The 21,355-nt window shown below is 35.8% G+C and overlaps 1 protein-coding gene across 3 annotated transcripts; it reads right to left on the bottom strand.

The window, feature by feature from the left end:
- Positions 1-878: 878 nt before the first annotated feature.
- On the bottom strand, positions 879-15,127 carry LOC117965003 (uncharacterized). 3 transcript variants are annotated; one of them, XM_059010930.1, is made up of 5 exons: positions 15,048-15,127; positions 11,133-11,191; positions 9,507-9,794; positions 5,192-5,449; positions 879-3,404 (listed from the first exon to the last, which is right to left on the bottom strand). In XM_059010930.1, exons 2-5 carry the CDS (start codon positions 11,179-11,181, stop codon positions 3,286-3,288), a joined length of 714 nt encoding a protein of 237 aa, XP_058866913.1. In that variant the 5' UTR covers positions 11,182-11,191; positions 15,048-15,127; the 3' UTR covers positions 879-3,285. The 3 variants fall into 3 exon arrangements, 2 of the variants coding, with proteins under 2 accessions (XP_058866913.1, XP_058866912.1); XR_009311368.1 differs by lacking the exon at positions 11,133-11,191 and having other exon boundaries at positions 15,048-15,113; XM_059010929.1 differs by lacking the exon at positions 15,048-15,127 and having other exon boundaries at positions 11,133-11,417.
- Between the last annotated feature and the right edge of the window lie 6,228 nt (positions 15,128-21,355).

Here is a 21,355-nt window from a genome sequence, read left to right as displayed (position 1 = left end):
TTACTATTCTTTTTTTTCTACTGTTCAACAGCTGATATTTTTTAATCGCAATTTAGAACTTGTATGAACTGGAAAGTATTTTTTGAAACAGTTTCTTTTTTTATTGTGTAGCCTATATTTTGAAATTTGAAAAGCCATATGTAGTTCAGAGAGAGAGAGAGAGAGAGAGAGAGAGAGAGAGAGAGAGAGAGAGAGAGAGAGAGAGAGAGAGAGAGAGAGAGCTACAGAAGCTGCAGACCACACAGATAGAAAGCGCAAGAGCAAGAGAGAAGAGTTTTATCCATTGTGCTGCTATAGAGTGGCGCAGAAAGTCATGGGACAGGACCTGAGCATGTAAAAATGTAAATAGTTCTATTCAGTGTTCCATATTCTGTTTTGTGAATATGCACAGTTGGTAAAAGTGATAATAAAACAGCTGTTTTTCACCCAATTTGCTTTACCCCCCCCCCCCCCCCCCCATGTTCATTTCATATTGAAGTTCTAGGTGCAGTGTTTTGTTTGAGACATCTATGATTACAATACATATAGCAGTGACCAAACATGATTTTTTGCAAAAGCATTTATTTTTTGCATATATTCTCATCTCCAACACATATTAATAATATAATATAGCTTATATAATATAGCTTATATAATGTGAAAGGACACGTGGCCTTTCATTTGAAATAATTGCATGCAGCACAAACTATTGTCACGAAATCCGCGTGTTCAGATTCTTTTACGTACTCTTTTTATTTGCTCAGCACACACTCTTATCTCAGGGGAGACGTTAGGAGGACAGAGGTGTTATTACTCCTAGTGGGATATAGTTCGTGCTCTGGACCCGCAGTATATCCAGATGACTAATATAGAACTCAAGAAATTGACAGACTCATGTATTTAAAGTTTTTTACGAATCGGAGTATGATCAGTACTCGTTCGGTTTATTAACGGTTAAATATTGGATAGAGTAGCTACAGGCTACGTCGTATCCCCAGCTGAAAGACACACTGGGCAGTCCAGTGTCTTAACAGATATCAACGTTAACACTTTAATACATGTATATATGTGTTAATCAAGGCCGACAAGCAGGCCAAGAACACGTCATCTAAAGTACCCAATGGTCTATTTCAGCACATTCAACAAAACTCTCTCTTATTTCTAAAACATAGCGTGAGTCCCTTATAGCAATACATGCAATACATATGAGATAAAATAATAATAATTGCTTAATGCTCACCCTTTAATATAAATCGTAAAAGGATATGTCTGTCTTCACCAGGCAAATGAAACTGAATTCAATCAGCTCAATTGTGTCGGTTTGCAAAAGATGGACCACCTTGCCCTGTCTGGGATGAGTGTGGTACTCCATTGAAATTACTCTGGAGTTAAATAGGTTTTTCGTCTCATTGGAATACATGGGACGCCTCAATTAAATCCAATCATTAATCAGGTGGGACAGTTCTTATCCATTTTACAAATAATAGTTTTCAAAAGATCCAGACTAACTTTTCAGAATTAATAGGTGTCATGTACTCAATAAATTCAATATCTCATTTCTTGTCTAACTCCAAATCTATGATCTCATTTCTTTGCTTTCCTCCGAGCCCCTCCTTTATCTGAAAAGTTAAGTGAACCAAGGTTCCCAGGATCTTGGTTTATAATATAATATAAAAAACGGTACATTATAGTATATTATTACAAACTTAACACAAAAACATAACACAACACCTTTTAACTTCTATAATTCAGTGGATATCATAATGTCTAGAAGTCTTATTGTTCAATAGAAAGAAGAATAAACTTGTACCATTTTCCCATTTAAGTAAATCGAATACTGCTCCAGGTTTTAATCTTCTTATCACTACAGCAAAGTCGTGAACAAGCAATAATACTTGTCAGTTTTAAATAATATGTTTTCTCATTATAGCAAATACTTAAAACATATTATTAATCTTATGAAATAACTGTTATGAACTATAAACAGTGTCAATTAGCACTGAACCTGTTTCATTATAAGATAATCTTTCAATTAATTTACCTCTGTTTATCAATTGCTATAATATTATTTTGGTGAATCCCTCTTAGGATTTAAATCCAAATATAGGCCAGTATAACTGCATTCAACTAGGCTTGACCCTTCTCTTTGTTCATACAAAATCCAGCCGAGACAGGATTTTTTCTCAAGACCTCTGGCTTGTTAGTTAATCTTTTGGTCATAAAGAGTCTCTTCTTATCTTGTGTTTTTAGGACATAAATTTGTAGATTAACGTTCACTTTTAGCCAGAATGGTGCTTTTTATCAAGCGTCATGCTTTCTGGAGATAAGATATACTAGTGGTAAATCGTTCATTATATATATTTTCTTAGGGAATCTCAGACTACTAAGTATTTAATTGAATACATGTGTAATTCCAAACAAGAGAGGACTGACCTATTTCATGGAGCAAGAGAGCCACCTACTGGTGGTACAAGGATACTCTTTCTTTATCCTTCCTAATATCTTTGACACTTCATTTTATAATACATTCCATATTTGAAATTGCCTAGTCCATGTCCTGCATATCCCAGCGTTCCCAGCAGGATTCAACTTCTGTGCCGGGTTCAGCTCTGGTTGGTTCCGCGAAAACGACAACAGGCCCCTTTATCCAAAGTTTAGCATCACAGGTGTGAGACGCCATCTTCCTCACTTCGTACCTACAAGATACTTGGACACGTTTAGCTGGGACACCTTCTACACATTCCAATTTACCTAGATGTGCCCATTTCACTAAATGACCTCCTTTCTGGATCTGTACACATTGTTACTATACATTCCCTTCTGTTTGCACAGAGTCACTTTGCGAGGTACGCCTTCCATCCAGAACACTGAAGGAGGCCAAAACTCACTGTTATTCATATTTTCTGGTATCCAATTACTGTTCTGCCTCACATCATCAGTTGGCAGACACAATACAACTGAATCTGATTCAATTGATGAACCAACAGCTGTAGCTACTGAGATCCTCCATGCAAAAGGAGTCAATATTTTACTGACCAGCCTAGCTGATTCAGCGTTACTTGCGACACTATCATGTAGTTAAACATACATAAATGAAAACAGTGAAAATAGGGTTGAGTGTCATTTGCTTTGTGCACAATTTTTCAATAACAAGACATGTTACAAAAAAATGTACATAATATTCAGCCTAAATTAACATGATAATTTACAGCCAATAACTGATCATTGAAAACGTCATTATCGTCCAAAGCATCCATACACTCACCATCTACTCCCAACAATAATTTGCTAAAGCCTATAGCATTTCTACATGTTGCTCGTTCTGAGTTTTAATCCCTTCCACATTAACAAAGCAACAAGAATAAAGACCAGGGCAGCAAATGCTATCAGGCCAAAGGGACTTCTCCTTTCAGTTCCAGTTGAGTCTGTAAGATAACAGAAACATACATTGCTGGTTCACTAACCTCTTTAGACCAATGTTATTTGTGTTTTCCTTGTACAATGTCTCTGGAATAACAGTTTGAAATGTGTTTAATCGCACATCTATTCTATTGCTCCAGAGGAAATGTTTAATTGGAGTTGATATGTATTTCAATGCTATAGTAGGGCAGCAGTGTGGAGTAGTGGTTAGGGCTCTGGACTCTTGACCAGAGGATCGTGGGTTCAATTCCCAGTGGGGACACTGCTGCTGTACCCTTGAGCAAGGTACTTTACCTAGATTGCTCCAGTAAAAACCCAACTGAATAAATGGGTAATTGTATGTAAAAATAATGTGATATCTTGTAACAATTGTAAGTCGCCCCGGATAAGGGCGTCAGCTAAGAAATAAATAATAATAATAATTATAGTTGTAATGTAAAAGTATAAATGAGGGTTGCCTAAGAAGATTTGCAAGCATGAGGCTTGCATCATAAATTCTTAAATGTAATTTTAAATTGCATTGATCTTAATTTGGGATTCTAGGGGTGTGGCGATACCTGCATCTTCCGAATGATTCCTAAGTAAAGGAATTATTATTATTATTATTTTTATTATTATTATTATTATTATTATTATTATTATTACTGATAATTAAGGCTGTATTTTTTCACAGTTATAGGTAGTAGTGTGGAGTAGTGGTTAAGGCTTTGGACTCTTGACCAGAAGGTTGTGGGTTCAATCCCAGGTGGGGGACACTGCTGCTGTACCCTTGAGCAAGGTACTTTACTTAAATTGCTCCAGTAAAAACCCAACTGTATAAATGGGTAATTGTATGTAAAAATAATGTGATATCTTGTAACAATTGTAAGTCGCCCTGGATAAGGGTGTCTGCTAATAAATAATAATAAAGTTATCACAGGTTTCACGATTTCCTTGAAATGACCCATTTACTGTAATATGTAGTTATTTTCCCATAACAATTTACATTTCTGAAAGAATAGCGTGAATATACATAATTACAGCTTATTGACTCGCTATCTGTTCCACTGCATTCAGGAACCTGGCAGGCAGTTTTGTTTGCTTCAGGTAAATAGAGCACAGAGGATTTCTTTACAATGTCTTCAACGAAAAGACAAAGATCTGAAATATTATCCGCTAAAGATCGCTCAGTCCAGGACAAGAAGGGGACATTTCACATGTATGTTATTATTTCAACATTTATTTATTTATTTATGTTTTTATGCTGTTTGATAATTCACTGATGGTGAAAATAGAATGTCTTTAAAAGATGGGCATACAAAAAACAGAAATATTCTACAATCTAGCGTTTACTGTTTTTTTTTTTTTATGTAAGCATTTCAATATTTAGGAACATTTGTTGTATAATAACTCCGTTTTCAATGAGACAACGTTGTTTTTTTTCTGCTTTAATAAATATGTTTCATCGTGAAATATCTTGAAACACCCATTTTAGGCCGTCAAATGCCGTGACATTTTTTACAGCGAAAAAAAAAATACAGCCTTAATATTTTACAAGAAATACCAAGTGTAAACACCGAGATGGCATTTGTACACAGAAAGACTTATTTCCCATTCACAATTTATAATTAACCATATTAATAATTGATAACGACATGAGATGCTGTAGCATCTTTTTTTCTAATATGCTCTTTCACTTGTATGTGTCATTTCGTAGCTAAATGCATGTTTCAGGCTTAAATTATAGCAGCTTGGGACATACAGATCATATTGCAGGAAGACGTTTAATTCAATAATGTGATAAAGGGCTCACCTTCCACAGTTACAGTGATGGTGCTGACCTCATGCTGCTCGGGATCCAGCACGGTGTAGGTCCCCTCCTCTTCTTTGGTCACGCTCCTCAGCGTCAGCACTCCATCCTGGACAGACACGTGCTGTTCAAACCCTGCTGCGCTATCGACAATGGAGGAGTTGACAGCGCCCTTAGGTTTAAACCACACGGTTACATTTTTTCGGTCGAGTCGAATCTCCTTGGTTCCTCCGTTTGACAGTGTGACGTTTTCCTTGCGACCTAACAGTATAAGGGACAGAGGAAAGGTGTTTGACAAATAATATATATTATATATATAGAAACACTTTCGAATAGAATGCTTGAGCAATGCGAGTATAAGAGTTATGACGACTACAACATAGTTCAAATAGAGAAGGACGGGAACTGTTTCTTTAGATGTTTAGCTGTAGTTTTATACGGTTCACAAAATGACCATCGAACAATTAGACATAATGTAATAGAACTAATGGAAAGCAATATAAAACAATATGAAATGTACATCGACTCAGTGACCCATATTGAAAAAATGAAATTAAGTGATGGGAGTATAGATTCTTGGGCTACAGAGGCAGAAGTTATGGCAGCTGTAGACCTCCTAAATAGGCCCATACACGTATACATAGACTTAAAGAATAAGGACTGTTTTAAATACGAAGGCACAATAGAATATATTAAAAATAAGAACGATCCAATTAATCTTTTATACAACAATAACCATTTCTCAGTTATTGTATTTAAAGACAATGAAACCGGAAGAAAATCTGAATACTGTGGCATAATTAAGAAAGATAATCAAAATAAATCTAAAACAGTAAAAATAAACCAGGTTAAGGTAAATAATAAAATGCAAAATAGAGAGTTAAACATGAATAGGACAGAGAATTCAAAACAGAAAGATAGGAGACCCAAAGATAGACATGGTACCAAATACACAAAAGATAAGACAGAAGACATAGTATTCAATTTATCAAGTAAAACTTTAACCACATCCCAAAAAGCGGTACTGAGTAAAACACTTAAGTTTATACCGACTAAAAGATACATCGATAAAGATAAACTGGCCACTGAATTAAAGGAGTGGGAGAGACGCATGAGATTAGCAGAATATTTTTTCAATGAAAATATCTCGGATTCAGAGGGTAATTATGAACATGGGATTAAGGTTAATAGTACAAGCACATGGACTCCTCCGGATGGAAGAGATAAATGGTTAGATATGTATATTGAAGTAGTTAAACAAGAAATAATAGTAGGACTAAAGAAAAGATGTAAACTTAATTTAACCAATATTGAAGAACAAGCTATGACTGAGTTGTTAAATGATGATGATATAATGATAAGACCAGCAGATAAAGGCTCAGGAATAGTGATAATGAACACAGATGACTATATGAAATCTGTAGAATGTGAATTAAATAATACATATACATATGAAGAAGTTAAAAGCAATAAGATCAATAAATTGGTAAAAGAGGTTAAGGAAATTGCGGAGAGACTATACAATAAAGGCATTATATCAAAAGAATTAAAAAAATACATGCAGTCACATAATGCAAGAACAGGCCTAGCAAGAGGAAATCCTAAAATGCACAAAGAAAATCACCCTATGCGAATGATAGTCAGTACAATTGATAATCCAACACACATAATAGCTGAAATAGCAGAAAAACAACTTAGGTCGCACGTTGAGAAATTACCAAGCTATGTTAAGGATACAACACATTTTTTAAAAAGACTTGAATCAATAAAACACAACCTTCCAGAGAATACAATTTTATTTTGCATGGATGTAAAATCCTTGTACCCAAGTGTCCCTCGTAAAGAAACTTTAGAAGCTTGTCAAAAAGCACTAGATAATAGACTAGATAAATCAATACCTACAGCAGAGGTACTGAACATGATCAACATAGTTTTAGAAAACAGTTATTTTACATTTGTTGATAAGAATTACAAACAAAACGATGGTACCGCAATAGGATCTAAATTAGGAATGCATTTTGCCAGTACATACATGGGGAAATGGGAAGAACAATTACTTAGAAAATCAGAAAGAGAACCTTTAGAATACATTCGGTTTGTAGATGATATTTTTGGGGTTTGGACACATGGAGAAGAATCTCTTTTCCAGTTTCATAAAATGGCAAATGAAATACACAGTAATATTAAGGTGGACCTTCGATGGACAAGGAAAGAAATAGAATTTTTAGATACCATAGTAAAACTTGAAGAAGGTTCAATTGAGACTGACCTCTTCTGTAAACCTACTGACATGCACCAGTATTTACACATGTCCTCTGCACATCCGATACACACTAAAAGGGCAATCCCAAAGGGTCTAGGAATAAGAATACGAAGAATATGCTCAAAAGAAAGTGACTATGTAAAACAAAGAAATGTATTAAAAACAAATCTTAAAAAAAGAGGATACAAAGAAAGAATTGTAGAGACGGAGTTAAGAAAAGTGGATAAACTAAAAAGAGATGATCTACTAGATTATAAAAATAGAGATAAAAAGGTCAAAAGAGTCCCATTAATAATGACTTACTCTAAACTTTTGCCCAATATTTCTAAGATAGTTTGGAAACACTTGCGGATTCTACATAATTCAGAAAAATAAAAAAAAAGTATTTCTTAAGGCCCCAGTTGTAGCATTCAAAAGAGAAGCTAATTTAGGTGATATTTTAGTTCACAGTAAACATAAAAGAATAATTGACAAAATAGGTTCTACGAACATATGCACTAGTAGATGTAAAGTGTGTAAACACACAGACAACCGTAAAAATATAATTAAACATAAGAACACCACATATCCACTAAAAACTAATACCTACTGTAAAAATAGCAATGTTGTTTATGGAATAGCCTGTGAAAAATGTGATGAAATCAAATATGTTGGAGAGACTGGAACTACTTTATATAAAAGAATTCAGAACCACCTTTCGTTAATTAGAAATAAAAAAATGAATGAACCAATAGTACAGCACTTCACCAGTCAGGGACATGACATAAATGATGTAAAGTTTGTAGTATTAGAACAGCTCAAATTAGACAATGCGACATATAGAAGAATAAAAGAAAGTAAATGGATAAATAGACTGAACACGATTATGCCAGCCGGACTCAACAGAAAAGAATGAACTAATTAACTTCAATAAATATATAACATTTAAATAAATAAACAAAATTCATTCAAAAGTTGTGCATGCTGATGCGCTGGGGAGGCCAAATCTAGACTGATCCTCAGAGCCAGCATTGCATGATATAATAAAAATATAAGTTTATGTAAAGTACTGTTAATTAGAATTAATACAGATTCAAAGATAGAAGTAAAAATGATGTCACAATATATAGAACACCATTACATCATGTAAGAATAAATCATTAATTTGAATGTAAACAATAACAAGTAGTTGTCATGCCGTCAAAAACCTATAAATACCTCCAATGTTTGGATTCAAACACAGGCTCCCTTGAGAAAGATATGTACAACATATCGAAACGTTGGGCAGCTGGCTCTTTGAGCTAAAATATATATATATATATATATATATATATATATATAGATATATATATATATATATATATATATATATATATATATATATATATATATATATATAGATATACAAAAAAATATTTTTTAAAGTCAAGAATTTGTGAACCGAACCCATCCATATCGTTAGTTGTAGGCCCTCTTTCGTGTTAGAAAATAACTCATACACAAACAAAAATGTAGTTTCTGATGCACGGTACATGCATTAGCAGTACAATACAATATCAAGGGGGTATTTAAGACATGGTACATTGCAAACAACACAAATATATCTGGACAATATAGGCCTAAGCTATGGTGTGGAATGCCATCAAACTGAGTGAGAAAAATTCCACAAAGTTGGCTTAATGATGCTATGAAAATTGTACTTCAAGAACACTACTAGTATTTTTTTTAATTTAATGAAAGACAATTGATGCCGTCAGTGTTTTTTTTGTTTTTTGTTTATTATATTACCTTGTTTCTTTGCAGCTAGTGGAAAGTGAAACAAAACATAATTATTTCAAATGCCAGAAACATAGCCTGCTTTCAGGACCCGCGATATTATTTCATTTGTATCTTGTAATGTCTTAGAATCTTCACATTTTGCCGCCTCTTAAGACGTAACTGAGATGTGACATTTAATCGTAAATAATTTCCATATAAAATCTCGGTGTAGTTTGCATTTGTATGTGTTTATTTATTTATTTTGGCAGTCGTGTATGTATTTATCTACCTTAATGCATTGCGGTACCGTATCCTCACCTTGCACGGAGAGACGGACGTTTTGGACAGCCTTGCTCGATCGTTTCTCCCAGACAGTGTAAGACCCCTCGTCTCGTTTGGTCACGCTGCTCAGGTGTAACACCTTGTCTCGGACTGACACTCTCCGCTCATACTCTTTGAAGTCACATCTCACGGTGGTGTTGATGACAAACCACACGTGCACACTTTCTTCAGATTTAGGCCTGAACTCAACCTGCAGGTTTGATTTATTTGAACGTAGAGAAAACGTGAAATCGTCTCCAATCACTGCACGCCTTTCCTCAGCACCTAAAAAGAAACAAATACAATATTAATGAAATATTAATTAAAACAAAAAACAAACACAAAAAAAAGCACACGAGCAGGCCCTATTTATTAGATCTGGGTTTCAAAAATGTGTTTAGATTTTTGCGGTAGTTGAAGTAAGTCGCTCTGGATAGAAGCGTATGCTAAATTACTGATTCATAATAATTTCCTAATACGACGCTTCATTTTTATTTAGTGTAAAAATGTGTGTCTTAAACTTTTTTGTTAACTTTGATACTGTTTGGATAAAGTAGGCCTATACAAAGGACCGAAAACATAAAAAAAACAGTACATCATTTTGTTTATCAGTTCATGAAAAAAAGCCTATATTAAGAAATTAAATGTATTAAAATATGTATATTCCGTGCGTCTGGGTTTTTTAATGTTTATTATTCGATGTAAAAGAATGACTGATTTATAAAACAATATATAACTTTAACAAAGATCGACCAAGACTATATGCAACTGTAATCAGTCTTGACTGGCCTTTAAGATTAAATAATAATAATAATAATAATAATAATAATAATAATAATAATAATAATAATAATAATAATAATAATAATAAATGAATGATTTGGGGAGTATTTTTCATTTCCTCTGCATCAAATGAAGTTGTGCATGTATTGCACCATTTTGTTTTTCTAAAATACCCAGATATCGTTTGTATAAAATGGACGATTAACATATACCTTTACCACAGTCTTGAAAGACCCCAATCAGGAGAAAATTAACCAATTCGCAATAACACGACTACATAACTACTTCTGATTATACTTTCTACAAACAAGACAGTTACAATGGAAGCTTAAGAAATGCTTCAAGACTTTATAATTACTGTCTATTACATTGAAATGAAATATATTTTTCTAACGTGTATACTTTCATTATTTTAAAAAGTACTTTGTTTTGTTTACTAAAGGATTAATAAATACATCGTATGCAAAATGTTTTAATCTCATACTACTATTTATTTATTTTTTATTTGGTAAACATGATTTTTTTTTCTGTGTCAAAGTATATACTCCAAAGAATGAAAATAAAGGTAAATGGAAGATAAATCCGTTTTTTTGCTTCTATATACCGTTGATATCTTTCATCTGTTTTTTTTTTGTTGTTGTTATCGAATCAAGACTCTGATTCTGCAACAGCAGTTGTGATGCAGAGTTCACCCCCAAGTCTCTGTAAGTTGCTTTGGATACAAGCGTCTGCTGAATGACTAAATAATAATAATAATAATAATAATAATAATAATAATAATAATAATAATAATAATAAATACAGAAATAATATTCTATTGTACAATTCCATTCGGCCTACCAGATTGAGCATCGTTGGGTCTCAGCTCAGGGCGGGAGAGTTCCTCCATACAAATAACACTATATAGTAATACAAAGATAGATTTAAAAAAAAACGTCTTCGATGCGTTGTTCATCATGTTAGGAGTTGCAGTGAAATCTTCAACGAAATTACTTTCGAACAAAAAATAGATTTAAAAAAAAAAGCTTCTGTAGCTGATGAATAAAGTAATAATATTAAAAGTAAACGTTCATGTATTCGTATTTGCTGCTGTTTGAAACAGTAGCAGGGAGTATTTCACCACCACTCTAGCCAATAAGATCCCAGTGTCTGAAAATATAGAATGACATCACCGGGCTCCGCTGTCTCTGCTGCTGCTGCTGCGTGTACCCATAACGCATTGCGCGCCGACGCTGCCTCGGCTTTTGCGCTGGTTCTCTGTTTCAGTACTGCGGCAATGTGAGGGGGGGGGCGTTTCTATGGGCATATTCTACCGCCCCTGCCCAAAGCAATGAACGAAAACAAGATGACTAATGAGTTTTTTTGTCTTTTTCTGGTGTATTTACATTTCGGACTACAAGTCCTTCTTCCGCTGGAAAAAGCAGTGCTTTAAGCAAGCTGTTGTTATTAACAATTTTAACCGGTATTTCCTGTACTAAGCAGGAGGCTATTAGGGGGGGAGTCAGCTGACTCTGCTTGGTGATATTAAACGTACATGTGGACGAGGTGAAGCAAAAGGTAACGCAGGGTTTATATCGTGTAATCGTGCGCGAGGTGAATCACAAGTGTGGAATACTTTTGGAATCATAGCATATGAAAATAATGAACATGTGACTGGATTCGCTGCTTGTAAAACCTGTCATTATGTTTTTGTGAACGACAGCCACAAAACTGGACCATCATCTCTGTGAAAGCACAGGTGTAGCTCCCTTTCAACTGGTGGCACGAATGGAATAGACAGATATCTATAGTAAAGTACGTAGAGATAGTTAACCGGTTCGCGCTACAGCGAACCCTGCTGGCCAGGTGCCAGTGAGCTTAAATGAAAACATGCTGATCTGATTTTTGTCTCTTATGAATTAACCACAATGTAGTTAGATAGATAGATAGACAAACAAACAAACAGAGAGAGAGAGAGAGAGAGAGAGAGAGAGAGAGAGAGAGAGAGAGAGAGAGTTAATGAAGAAGCGGCTGTGTGATTTTGCAAAAAAACAACACTTTTTGTATAAAAAGCGCCTCTTTTTTATAAACAGCTGATCCAAAAAAAATATTGTGTGATTGACAGCAAATACCACCATTAGTTTAATGGTAAAATCACTGCCATTCACTCAGACTTTGTTGAATCAAGGGCGTAGGTTTGGTTTGAACATTGGTGGGGACACAATTTTTTAGGGGGGCAGAGTCACGGTCGCTAGGGGGGTTCCGGGGCATGCCCCCCCGGGAAGAAATTTTTTAGGAGACAGCTGTTAAATGGTAACTTCTGGTGGCTTGAAATGAATGCTGGACATGAATCGAGGACAATCTGATTGACATGAAGTTGGCTGGTATACACTTAAAACACTATGATAAAGTGTCCCTCCTGGAAGCTGGTTTGACATCCCTGCTATAGAATTACTAATAACCTGAATTATAACCTATCCCAGCCTTACTGTAAGCTACCATTACCCCTGCCACTACAAGCATGAGCACATGCACGCTCACGTGCTCTGCCTGCCTCTCCTGTGTCTGTGCTGCTGCTCGTACCTGGGTGCATTGCTTCATTCACCTGATAAAATAATAAACTGATGCATGCCATATAGAGAGAAAATATATGGCTATGCTAACTTTATTTGCTGAGTATTACCATACAGCATTAGCCTACTATCATATCACAATGTGCCTCAAACAATAATATATCTCAAAACTGAGTCTAACACTTTCACTGTTATAATCACTAAGCCATTACAGACCTCACCTGCAACCCTGTTGCTCCACCTGCCTCTGTACTGCTTTTACCAGGTTGCACTGCTTCACTCGCCTGATAAAATGATAAATTGATGCATGCTGTTTAAAGAGAAAGTATGACTCTGCTAACTTCATTAGTAAATTATTTTTTCATTTGCTATGAGAATCATTACCAATTGTGTTTTACTTTAATAACATCTTCCTACTTACACTTTGACTTTTTGTAAAAAAAAAAACTTCCTTATGTCCATCTTTCTTTTTTTGGTTGCTATTATGCTTGTCACCTAAAGCCAAATTGAAGTGATTAGCTAACGTGAGTTGAATGACGATATCAAAACATGCTCACGCACACCCACACTCACACTCTCTCTCTCACACACACACACACATAATGATTTAGCTGTGAAACAAGCTAGCTAGCCACCAAGGACGTGGGGTTAGCAGCTAGCAATGGGTCGCTAACGTAATAGGTAGGTAGGTCGGTAGGTTTATTCACTCAAACTATGTTGCTGACGACCTGACAATACCTTCAGCCCCGGCACCTGGCTTTCATTCAGTCAGTGGGTCACACTCATATGAGACTGACCGGCAAGCGGCAACATCAGATGAGCGTCTTTTTTTACTCACGCCGCACTGAAATTTATTTGTATATCTGTCGTCGTCCGACCCCCCCCCCCGATTAATTTGACTTTTTATATTTTTTTTATTACTGCCTATATAATATAGTGTATTTATTTAGCCGCCTAGATAGTCACACTGTCAATTCAATCAAATACACTGTTCGTGTTCGCTTTTTACACACACGATACAAAAATATCAAGCAAGGAGTAAGTTAGTTACAAGGGGAGGAAGGAGGAGGATTGAAATAATGTGACAACGCATTAACCAACAAACACAAACTAAATATCGAATTAAACTGATTTTATTTATTCTTATTTTTTTAAATAAATGTGAAAATTGTGGCACAATATACACCGTTTAAGAATGGCTAGAATTTTTTATTTTAAACCCGGAGATTTACCTTTCACTCCCGAGTCCTTGTGCACTTTCGCACTTCAATGAAAACAGCACACTCTGCTGGTCCCTGACCTCAGCCGCGCACTGAGTCTGTGTTACAGTGATGCATTATGGAAGGGCCTAAGCCAATCAAATTTTTTTTTTGTTTGTTTTTTTGGAGGAGGGAGGAGTAACGAGAGGGGGGGGGGATCTTGAGAGAGTTAACCCTTTGTGGAGCGGATAAAATGACTTGACAAAAGACGTTTCAGATTTATCAAAATTATTGGTAGGGACAATTCAACGGTCCCTTGACATTGGTAGGGACATGTCCCTACCGTCCCTAGCTAAATCTACGCCGGTGGTTGAGCTGACCCGCTCGATTTATCCAGCCCGCTTTCAGTAAACACTGTACGTAGGCTGCTGAAAGACACGCATCAAACACGGTTTAAATTCCTGAGTTGTTAGTTGATGCGTTCGTAGCGTCCGTCTGAATCGTATGCCCAGTGTGAACCAGCCTTTAGTGTAACAGCGCATAAATAGCGCAAAACCAAGTTAGAATAGGGCCCTAAAAATACAAAATATAATTAGCCTAATTATTATGGGAAATTAGTTAGGGGACAAACCGACCAGGAAAATCAGTGGCATCTGCAGAAACAGCAACAAAAAGAAAACATTACAGGGCTATCTTACAGACAGGCTTACTGCTACAATGCGAAGAGTATTTACTTTCAATTAAAAAAAAATACTTTAGAATTACAGGTCTTCCAAATCCAGACCTTATTATGAGAACCATTTGCGTTTTAAAATATTATAATAAAACTACATCTCTTCCGAGTATATTAACAATTTGCATATAATAATACATTCATATATTTATTTTAAACAATCCAAATATACATTTAAACGGTGTCAAATAATGCTCATGTGAATTTTAAATAAAATAAATACATGAATACAAAGCACAGATCATGTATACGGATATGCAAGCAGAAATACCTTATTCCAGAATTCTCCAAGCTGGTGGACCTTCGAACTTCTAATCGTGTTCCAAATTGAACACAGGTGTGTTTATGAAGGCTCGGCTCAACAGCTGTTGTTGTATATCACCAAAGCGCATGTCCTGGGTTTTTTTTTTTTTTTTGCAAACAAAGGAAATAACTGTGGCTACTGTCATTTGGAAAGCACCGCCGCTCTGTCTTGTTTTGTATTCCAGAAAAGGTCCTTTGTGTTTTACAACTTAAAATGAGGAATCGAAACAAGCAGTAGATTCAAAATTATGTGCCGGAGACAACAGAGGTTTTTTCCCCTCTGATTATCAGTGGTTAAAGTGGCGTGTTAACGTTTTTTTGTTGCTGTAAATTTAAAATATATAAATTGAATATTAAACTGAATACAACGTTGCTTCTGTAGTTGGAAATGCTTTTCAATAACAAAAATAAACCCATCAGTAACTAAACAAATTCATAACAGGTATTATAGTCTTGTATTGTTTTATGTCCACATGACCTGCGCGACTTCCTTGCCTTTTTTTTTTTTTTTTTTTTTTTTTTTAAGAAAACTGAAGACAGTTGGACACACGGTTTTGACCCCGAATTGCTGTCGTGGATTTTAGACTGGCTGCTTGATCGTTGTCTGCGCCGTGGTGGTGTTTATTTGAAGCAAAACGGGGTGAGTTTTTATTATTTATTTTATTTGTTACCGATATTGATTTACGCATTTCAGACCTAACGATATCCCAGAAATTCAACTTCACTGATGTTGGCCTATTGTAATAGTGTAAAAATGTGTCACTTCCGGGACTAATTTTCATACATTTAAATGAAATATACATTTGCAGGACAAATTCGCGCCTATTATAAATAAATACTTAAATAAAAAGTCCAGGAACTGAAAGATGGTTGAACAGGTTTGCTGATGTATCAAAGTAAGATCTAATCGGCTGCTTCATACAAGATCGAACTTGTATTTGCATAAAGATCAGTTAATGGCTGATTTTACAACAGATTAAACTACGATTGTCTCGACGGCAAACGCGTTCCTCCCTATAACATCTAAAAATAAATAAAAATAAAAAAAATAAAAAATATGGTAATGTGATATTTGTATAATGTGAAATAATGGGGATAATATGAAATAATGTGATATCTTGTAACAATTGTAAGTCGCCCTGGATAAGGGCATATGCTAATAAATAATAATAATAATAATAATAATAATAATAATAATAATAATAATAATAATAATAATAATAATAATTAGCTCGTTATCTGAATGTTGGGTAGTGGGTCCGATCCATCAAAACATCGTTTAATTTACTTCAAAACAAATTAAATGTCCGTTTTGTAAAACAAGAAAAAAAGAAAATGACCATGTCCAGCATTTACATACATGAAGCGCTAACAAATATGTTTCAACAGGGTTCTGTAGTCTGAAAGTAGAAACATTCGCTCACACACTCAAAGTCGGCTTCTCTGCGCTCGTATGTTTTCCAGCATTCGCGGTGTTAGTTCTGTCGTTGTGTGTGGTTATCAAAGCCCTGTGTTTAAAGTCGTCAGTGTTGTTGCTTTGCTGTGGAGAATGGCTCTTGCAGTAACAAGTACATCGTTTTATTTTGTGGCGGTGTAATTCGCTGCCTCACAATATTATAGTCTTCTGAAGCGTTTTTCCATTATTTAATTGTCCAAGTTCTCTGTATATTTCCCGGGTTAAAAGCAATCTATTTTCTCACGCTGATAAAAAAAAGCTGCATCTCACAGCAATAGTATAAGCTGTGACTGCCTGTCTCTCTGTCTGCCAACTGGGTGACTTATCCTCTCCTAATAATGAAACCGCGCGGATCACAGTTGCTGTTAAGTTGCTATTTCACGACTCTGCTAAAAATAATTAAGAAAACCAAACCGAAAGTTAAATATAAATTAGAAAGAAACAATATGCATGTTGTAATATTTACAAACCGAAGATAACACCAGCTCACTGCTTAGGAAACACATACTGAAACTGAAACTTTTTTTTTTTCCTGGACCCGTTTAAATAAGAACTTTTATAACAATAAACAACATTTATTTTTATTCATTATTTACAAGAAGGACATAAAAAATATTCTACAATGTTCTGTTTTTTCTGGTAAACATTTAAATAGGCTCATTTGCTGTATAATCATTCTGAATGCGACAACGCTATTTGGATGTGCTTTAATAAACATTATGTTTAATCGCAACGTATCTTGAAATACTTATTTTTCAGACCGTCATACGCTGTGAAATAAGCCATGAAAATACAGCTCTTATTCCTCTTATTCTCCTGCTTGTTTTGCCAACCCAGTAAATAACTTTGTAATGTCACGTGATTCTGCCAGGCTAGGGTGGGTGCAGCTGCTGCCGTGGGCAACTTTGCAAGTTAAAACGAGTAATCGAAACAAACAGCAGATTCTGAATGATGTACCTGGAGACGCCACCTATTTGTTTTCTGATTAGCAGTGGCAGTTAAAAGCACACACCTGTAGAGACCTGTGGCTGCTGTGGGTCACTTCCTGATGCGCAGACATTTGGCTCTTGTTGAGGAGAGGCAGAGACACGTTTGGAGGAGAAGGGCAAGACTTTGTAAACACTTTGCCACTGCCAAAATATTTAGTTTGCAGTCGACTTTTACCCTGTGTGGAGTTTTCTCTGACTGGAGTCAGAAATTGTAAATAAAAATAAGAGTCAATGAGAAGTCCCCACAAATATAGGAATGTGAATGCAAACATGTGCGTGCGTGCGTGCGTGGATGTAAGATGAATGACTTTAGATGGGAAATTGTTCTGACAGTCACACAGTCTGTATGCGCTGAGTAATAATGATAAACATAAATGAGAACAGCAGCGCTATTTCTGAACCGCTCCTCCAGTTACACTTTGTACAGCTGTGGCCAAAAGCATTACATCACCTGGACTTGTAGGATTAAGAGATCATAAAAATAATAGATCCACACTTTACCAAAAATCAACATAACATAAAGGAAAATGAATGGATAGACAGACTCAATACCACGATACCTGAAGGGTTAAATGGAATAGAAGATTGTTTCATCATTAACGATGCAATAAATGACATCACAAACACACTAATAGAGTTAAACAGAAATAAGTGACTGTATGTGCCATGGCATTAAAAGCATAAAATACGTCACTGTTGTTTTTCAAACACACTTTCCCTTGACAAAGGTATGTTAAACATATCAAAACTGTTGGGAAGTTGGTTATTTTGAGTAAAACACACGCACGCAGGCACGCACGCACCCACCCACGCACGCACGCACACACACGCACTAAAACCAATTACAATGTTGCTAGTGCTAACAAGAGGTCAGGGAATAGACTTTAAAGCTTTAGCACTCCGTTTAAGAGGGGCAGTGATGATATTCGTGGCACTGACATGTGAGTGAATGTAAAGCTTTGGGTAGTACTCGATTAAAGGGGGGGGGGGGCAATACTGATATTGTTAGTGCGAAGAGTTAAGAAACTGATTGCCAAGTCTTGGCTGGAACTCTGTTAAAGGAGGTAGGGGATAAGATCTCTCCTGCAGAAATGTAACGTTAATTCTATTTTATTGTGTCAGGAGAAGCTTACTGAAAAGTAGCAGTCAGCTTTATCTGGCTAGGTTATGTTAACATAGAAGCTATACTGGCATTGAACAAATGTGGAACTTACACTGCGGTAAATCTATTGACGGTACGTGTCTAAACTGCGAATCCACTTCAATTCCCAAGGTCTTAGTAGGCTATTCGTAACATGAGTTAAACAGTAAATAATATTATGAATATGTAGAACATGTGAAGTATTCTTTTTAAACGCAGATTATGGGAGGCCATCTTCACAAGCACTTCAGTAACACTTTAGCAGGCTGTAGCTGGCGTGTTATAGTTAGAGTCTCAGGTTGGTATAGTTTTGCAGATATAAGCTCGGATAGCTCAGAATGTTTAAAAGACGGCACTTTCGTTTTGCTTATTTGTGTTCTTTCATAATGAATTAAACGGGGTTTAGCGGGTTACTGTTGTTGAAGTTCTTTCTGAAACTAGCTCCTGGCCAGCACGTCGCTTTCAGAAAAGCGTTTACACAAGCAAACCGATCATTATCTTCTAAAGGCTTTTCTCGACTGAAACACGCGTGTCTTCATCGTGGGACATAAGGTGCTTTGTGAAAAAGAAATGTACAACATCGCGTCTTTGACAGCACGGTGGTTTTGTGGTTGGAAACAAAACACTGACAGAAATGTCTGTCAAGGAATCGCACAGATGCTGCCTGTACCTCTGCAATGCCTCCCCGCACTTGAAACCACACGCAGCGTGTTCACACTTACTAATCCACACCTTGGATACAGAGTTGCTATTGGTTTTAATGTAGCCTAATGCAAGCCGTTGCAGTGTTCATTGGTTGTATTTTGTTCACTCTTGTGACCCTCTAAACGACTAAAGTACTACATAGTAACCACATCCTCTTTTCACACTAGTTGCTAAGCAACTGAACCCTGGGGCAAGGGCCCGGCCTGGGAAGTCTCAGCCGAGAGCCTGTTAATAAGTGTATTTCTCAAATATGCGTGTGTGTGTGTGTGTGTGTGTGTGTGTGTGTGTGTGTGTGTATGAGTGTGTGTGTGTGTGTGTGTGTGTGTGTGTGTGTGTGTGTGTATGGACTGGTATTACTGTCAATGTACGGACAAAAATTGAGAAAATGTCCACACAAAGATAGTAACTCCTGAAAAAACGACGTTGTTGGGACGTCTCCACTTTGTAAACACTTTTTAAAGAACTAAATATGCCTTTTGTGTCAAAATATTTAGTTTGTTGTCGACTTTCAACCTGTGTGGAGTTTTGTCTGACTGGTTAGAAATAGTAGGCCTAAATAAAAATATAGTGAGAAGTCCCCACAAATATAGGAATGCAAACGTGTGTGTGTGTGTGTGTGTGTGTGTGTGTAACTAGAACTGTATTTTTTACAGTTAAAAAAAGTTTATTTTACGGTATTCCGCTGTCTAAAAATAGGTATTTACCGAAAAACAGCAAATGCTAAATTGTAGAATATTCCGTTTTTTTTGCCCACCTTTTAAATACATTCTATTTTCAGCATCAGTGAATTATAAAACAAAATACAAACATAAATGCATGTAAAAAAACACACATAAATTAAAATATTGAGCATAATGTGTGTGTGTGTGTGTGTCGATCAAAATAATAGGCCTACTGAATGATCAAAGGCCAACATAACACATATTTTAATTATATAATAATAGAACTATTAAAAAGTACTTTGATATTGGTTGTTTATTTACTGATATAAATTATGTATGTTATATTATTTATTTATTTATTGCATTTATATAGCGCTTTTTATATAAAAGTATCGCAAAGCACTGTACAGTACATAGCAGAAAAAATAGGAAAAACACGATACATTTGTATAGCATGTCACACAATTTACATTTTTAGAAACCCCAAATCTTTTCGTGTTCAGCTTGGGCTTGTCTTGCCAGTGACCCCCTTATGCAGAAAATTCACTTTAACCGAAGCCGATCTGAAGGTGATCCGACAGGATCCGACCATCGTGGAAACCAGGGTAATTTGATTAAAAAAAAAAAAAAAAAAAAGTTAATGATAATACACAGGTTACATGCATATGCTTTTAAATAAAATGATCAAACCATCTGGTACATTTATATAGTGCATGAAACTGAAGACGATCCTGTATGAAGACAATTGTGAGGGTCTGGAACCAACTCCCCAGTAATGTTGTTGAAGCTGACACCCTGGGATCCTTCAAGAAGCTGCTTGATGAGATTCTGAAATCAATAAGCTACTAACAACCAAACGAGCAAGATGGGCCGAATGGCTTCCTCTCTATTTTCTCCTCTGCTTTTCTATTAATATATCTCTTGCGTTTATAAAATAGTAGTAGATTAGAGCAATTGAAATAATGAATCGATCTAAAACAAAGTACGGCGTGATACATTTTTAAATCAAGTGCACGTAAGTTGTTGAAGGAAAGCTGCAAACAAAAAACACGATCTTTAATCTACTACTTAGAAAATGAACTACAGCGTAATCTGAAAACCAGCAATAATAAATAGAGCCCCATACCTTGTACACACACACACACACACACAGGCATGCAGGCACTCACACACACAGACACACAAACACTCACACACACACACACACACACACACAGACAGACAGACAGACAGACACACACACACACACACACACACACACCATTGCTCCAGTAAAAACCCAATTTTTTAAATGGGTAATTGTATGTAAAAATAATGTGATAT

Source organism: Acipenser ruthenus, chromosome 41, assembly GCF_902713425.1.
Source record: "Acipenser ruthenus chromosome 41, fAciRut3.2 maternal haplotype, whole genome shotgun sequence".
Lineage (NCBI taxonomy): Eukaryota > Metazoa > Chordata > Actinopteri > Acipenseriformes > Acipenseridae > Acipenser > Acipenser ruthenus.
This window is presented reverse-complemented; position numbering and strand designations above follow the sequence as displayed.

Bases quoted from the DNA above. Each gene is read 5' to 3' on its own strand.
- LOC117965003 (XM_059010929.1), bottom strand. From the start codon at position 11,250: ATGATGAACAACGCATCGAAGACGTTTTTTTTTAAATCTATCTTTGTA. The intron at 9,795-11,132 runs GTAGGCCGAATG...GTTTCTTTTTAG, and splicing joins ACCCAACGATGCTCAATCTG to GTGCTGAGGAAAGGCGTGCA. The intron at 5,450-9,506 runs GTGAGGATACGG...TTATACTGTTAG, and splicing joins CGTCCGTCTCTCCGTGCAAG to GTCGCAAGGAAAACGTCACA.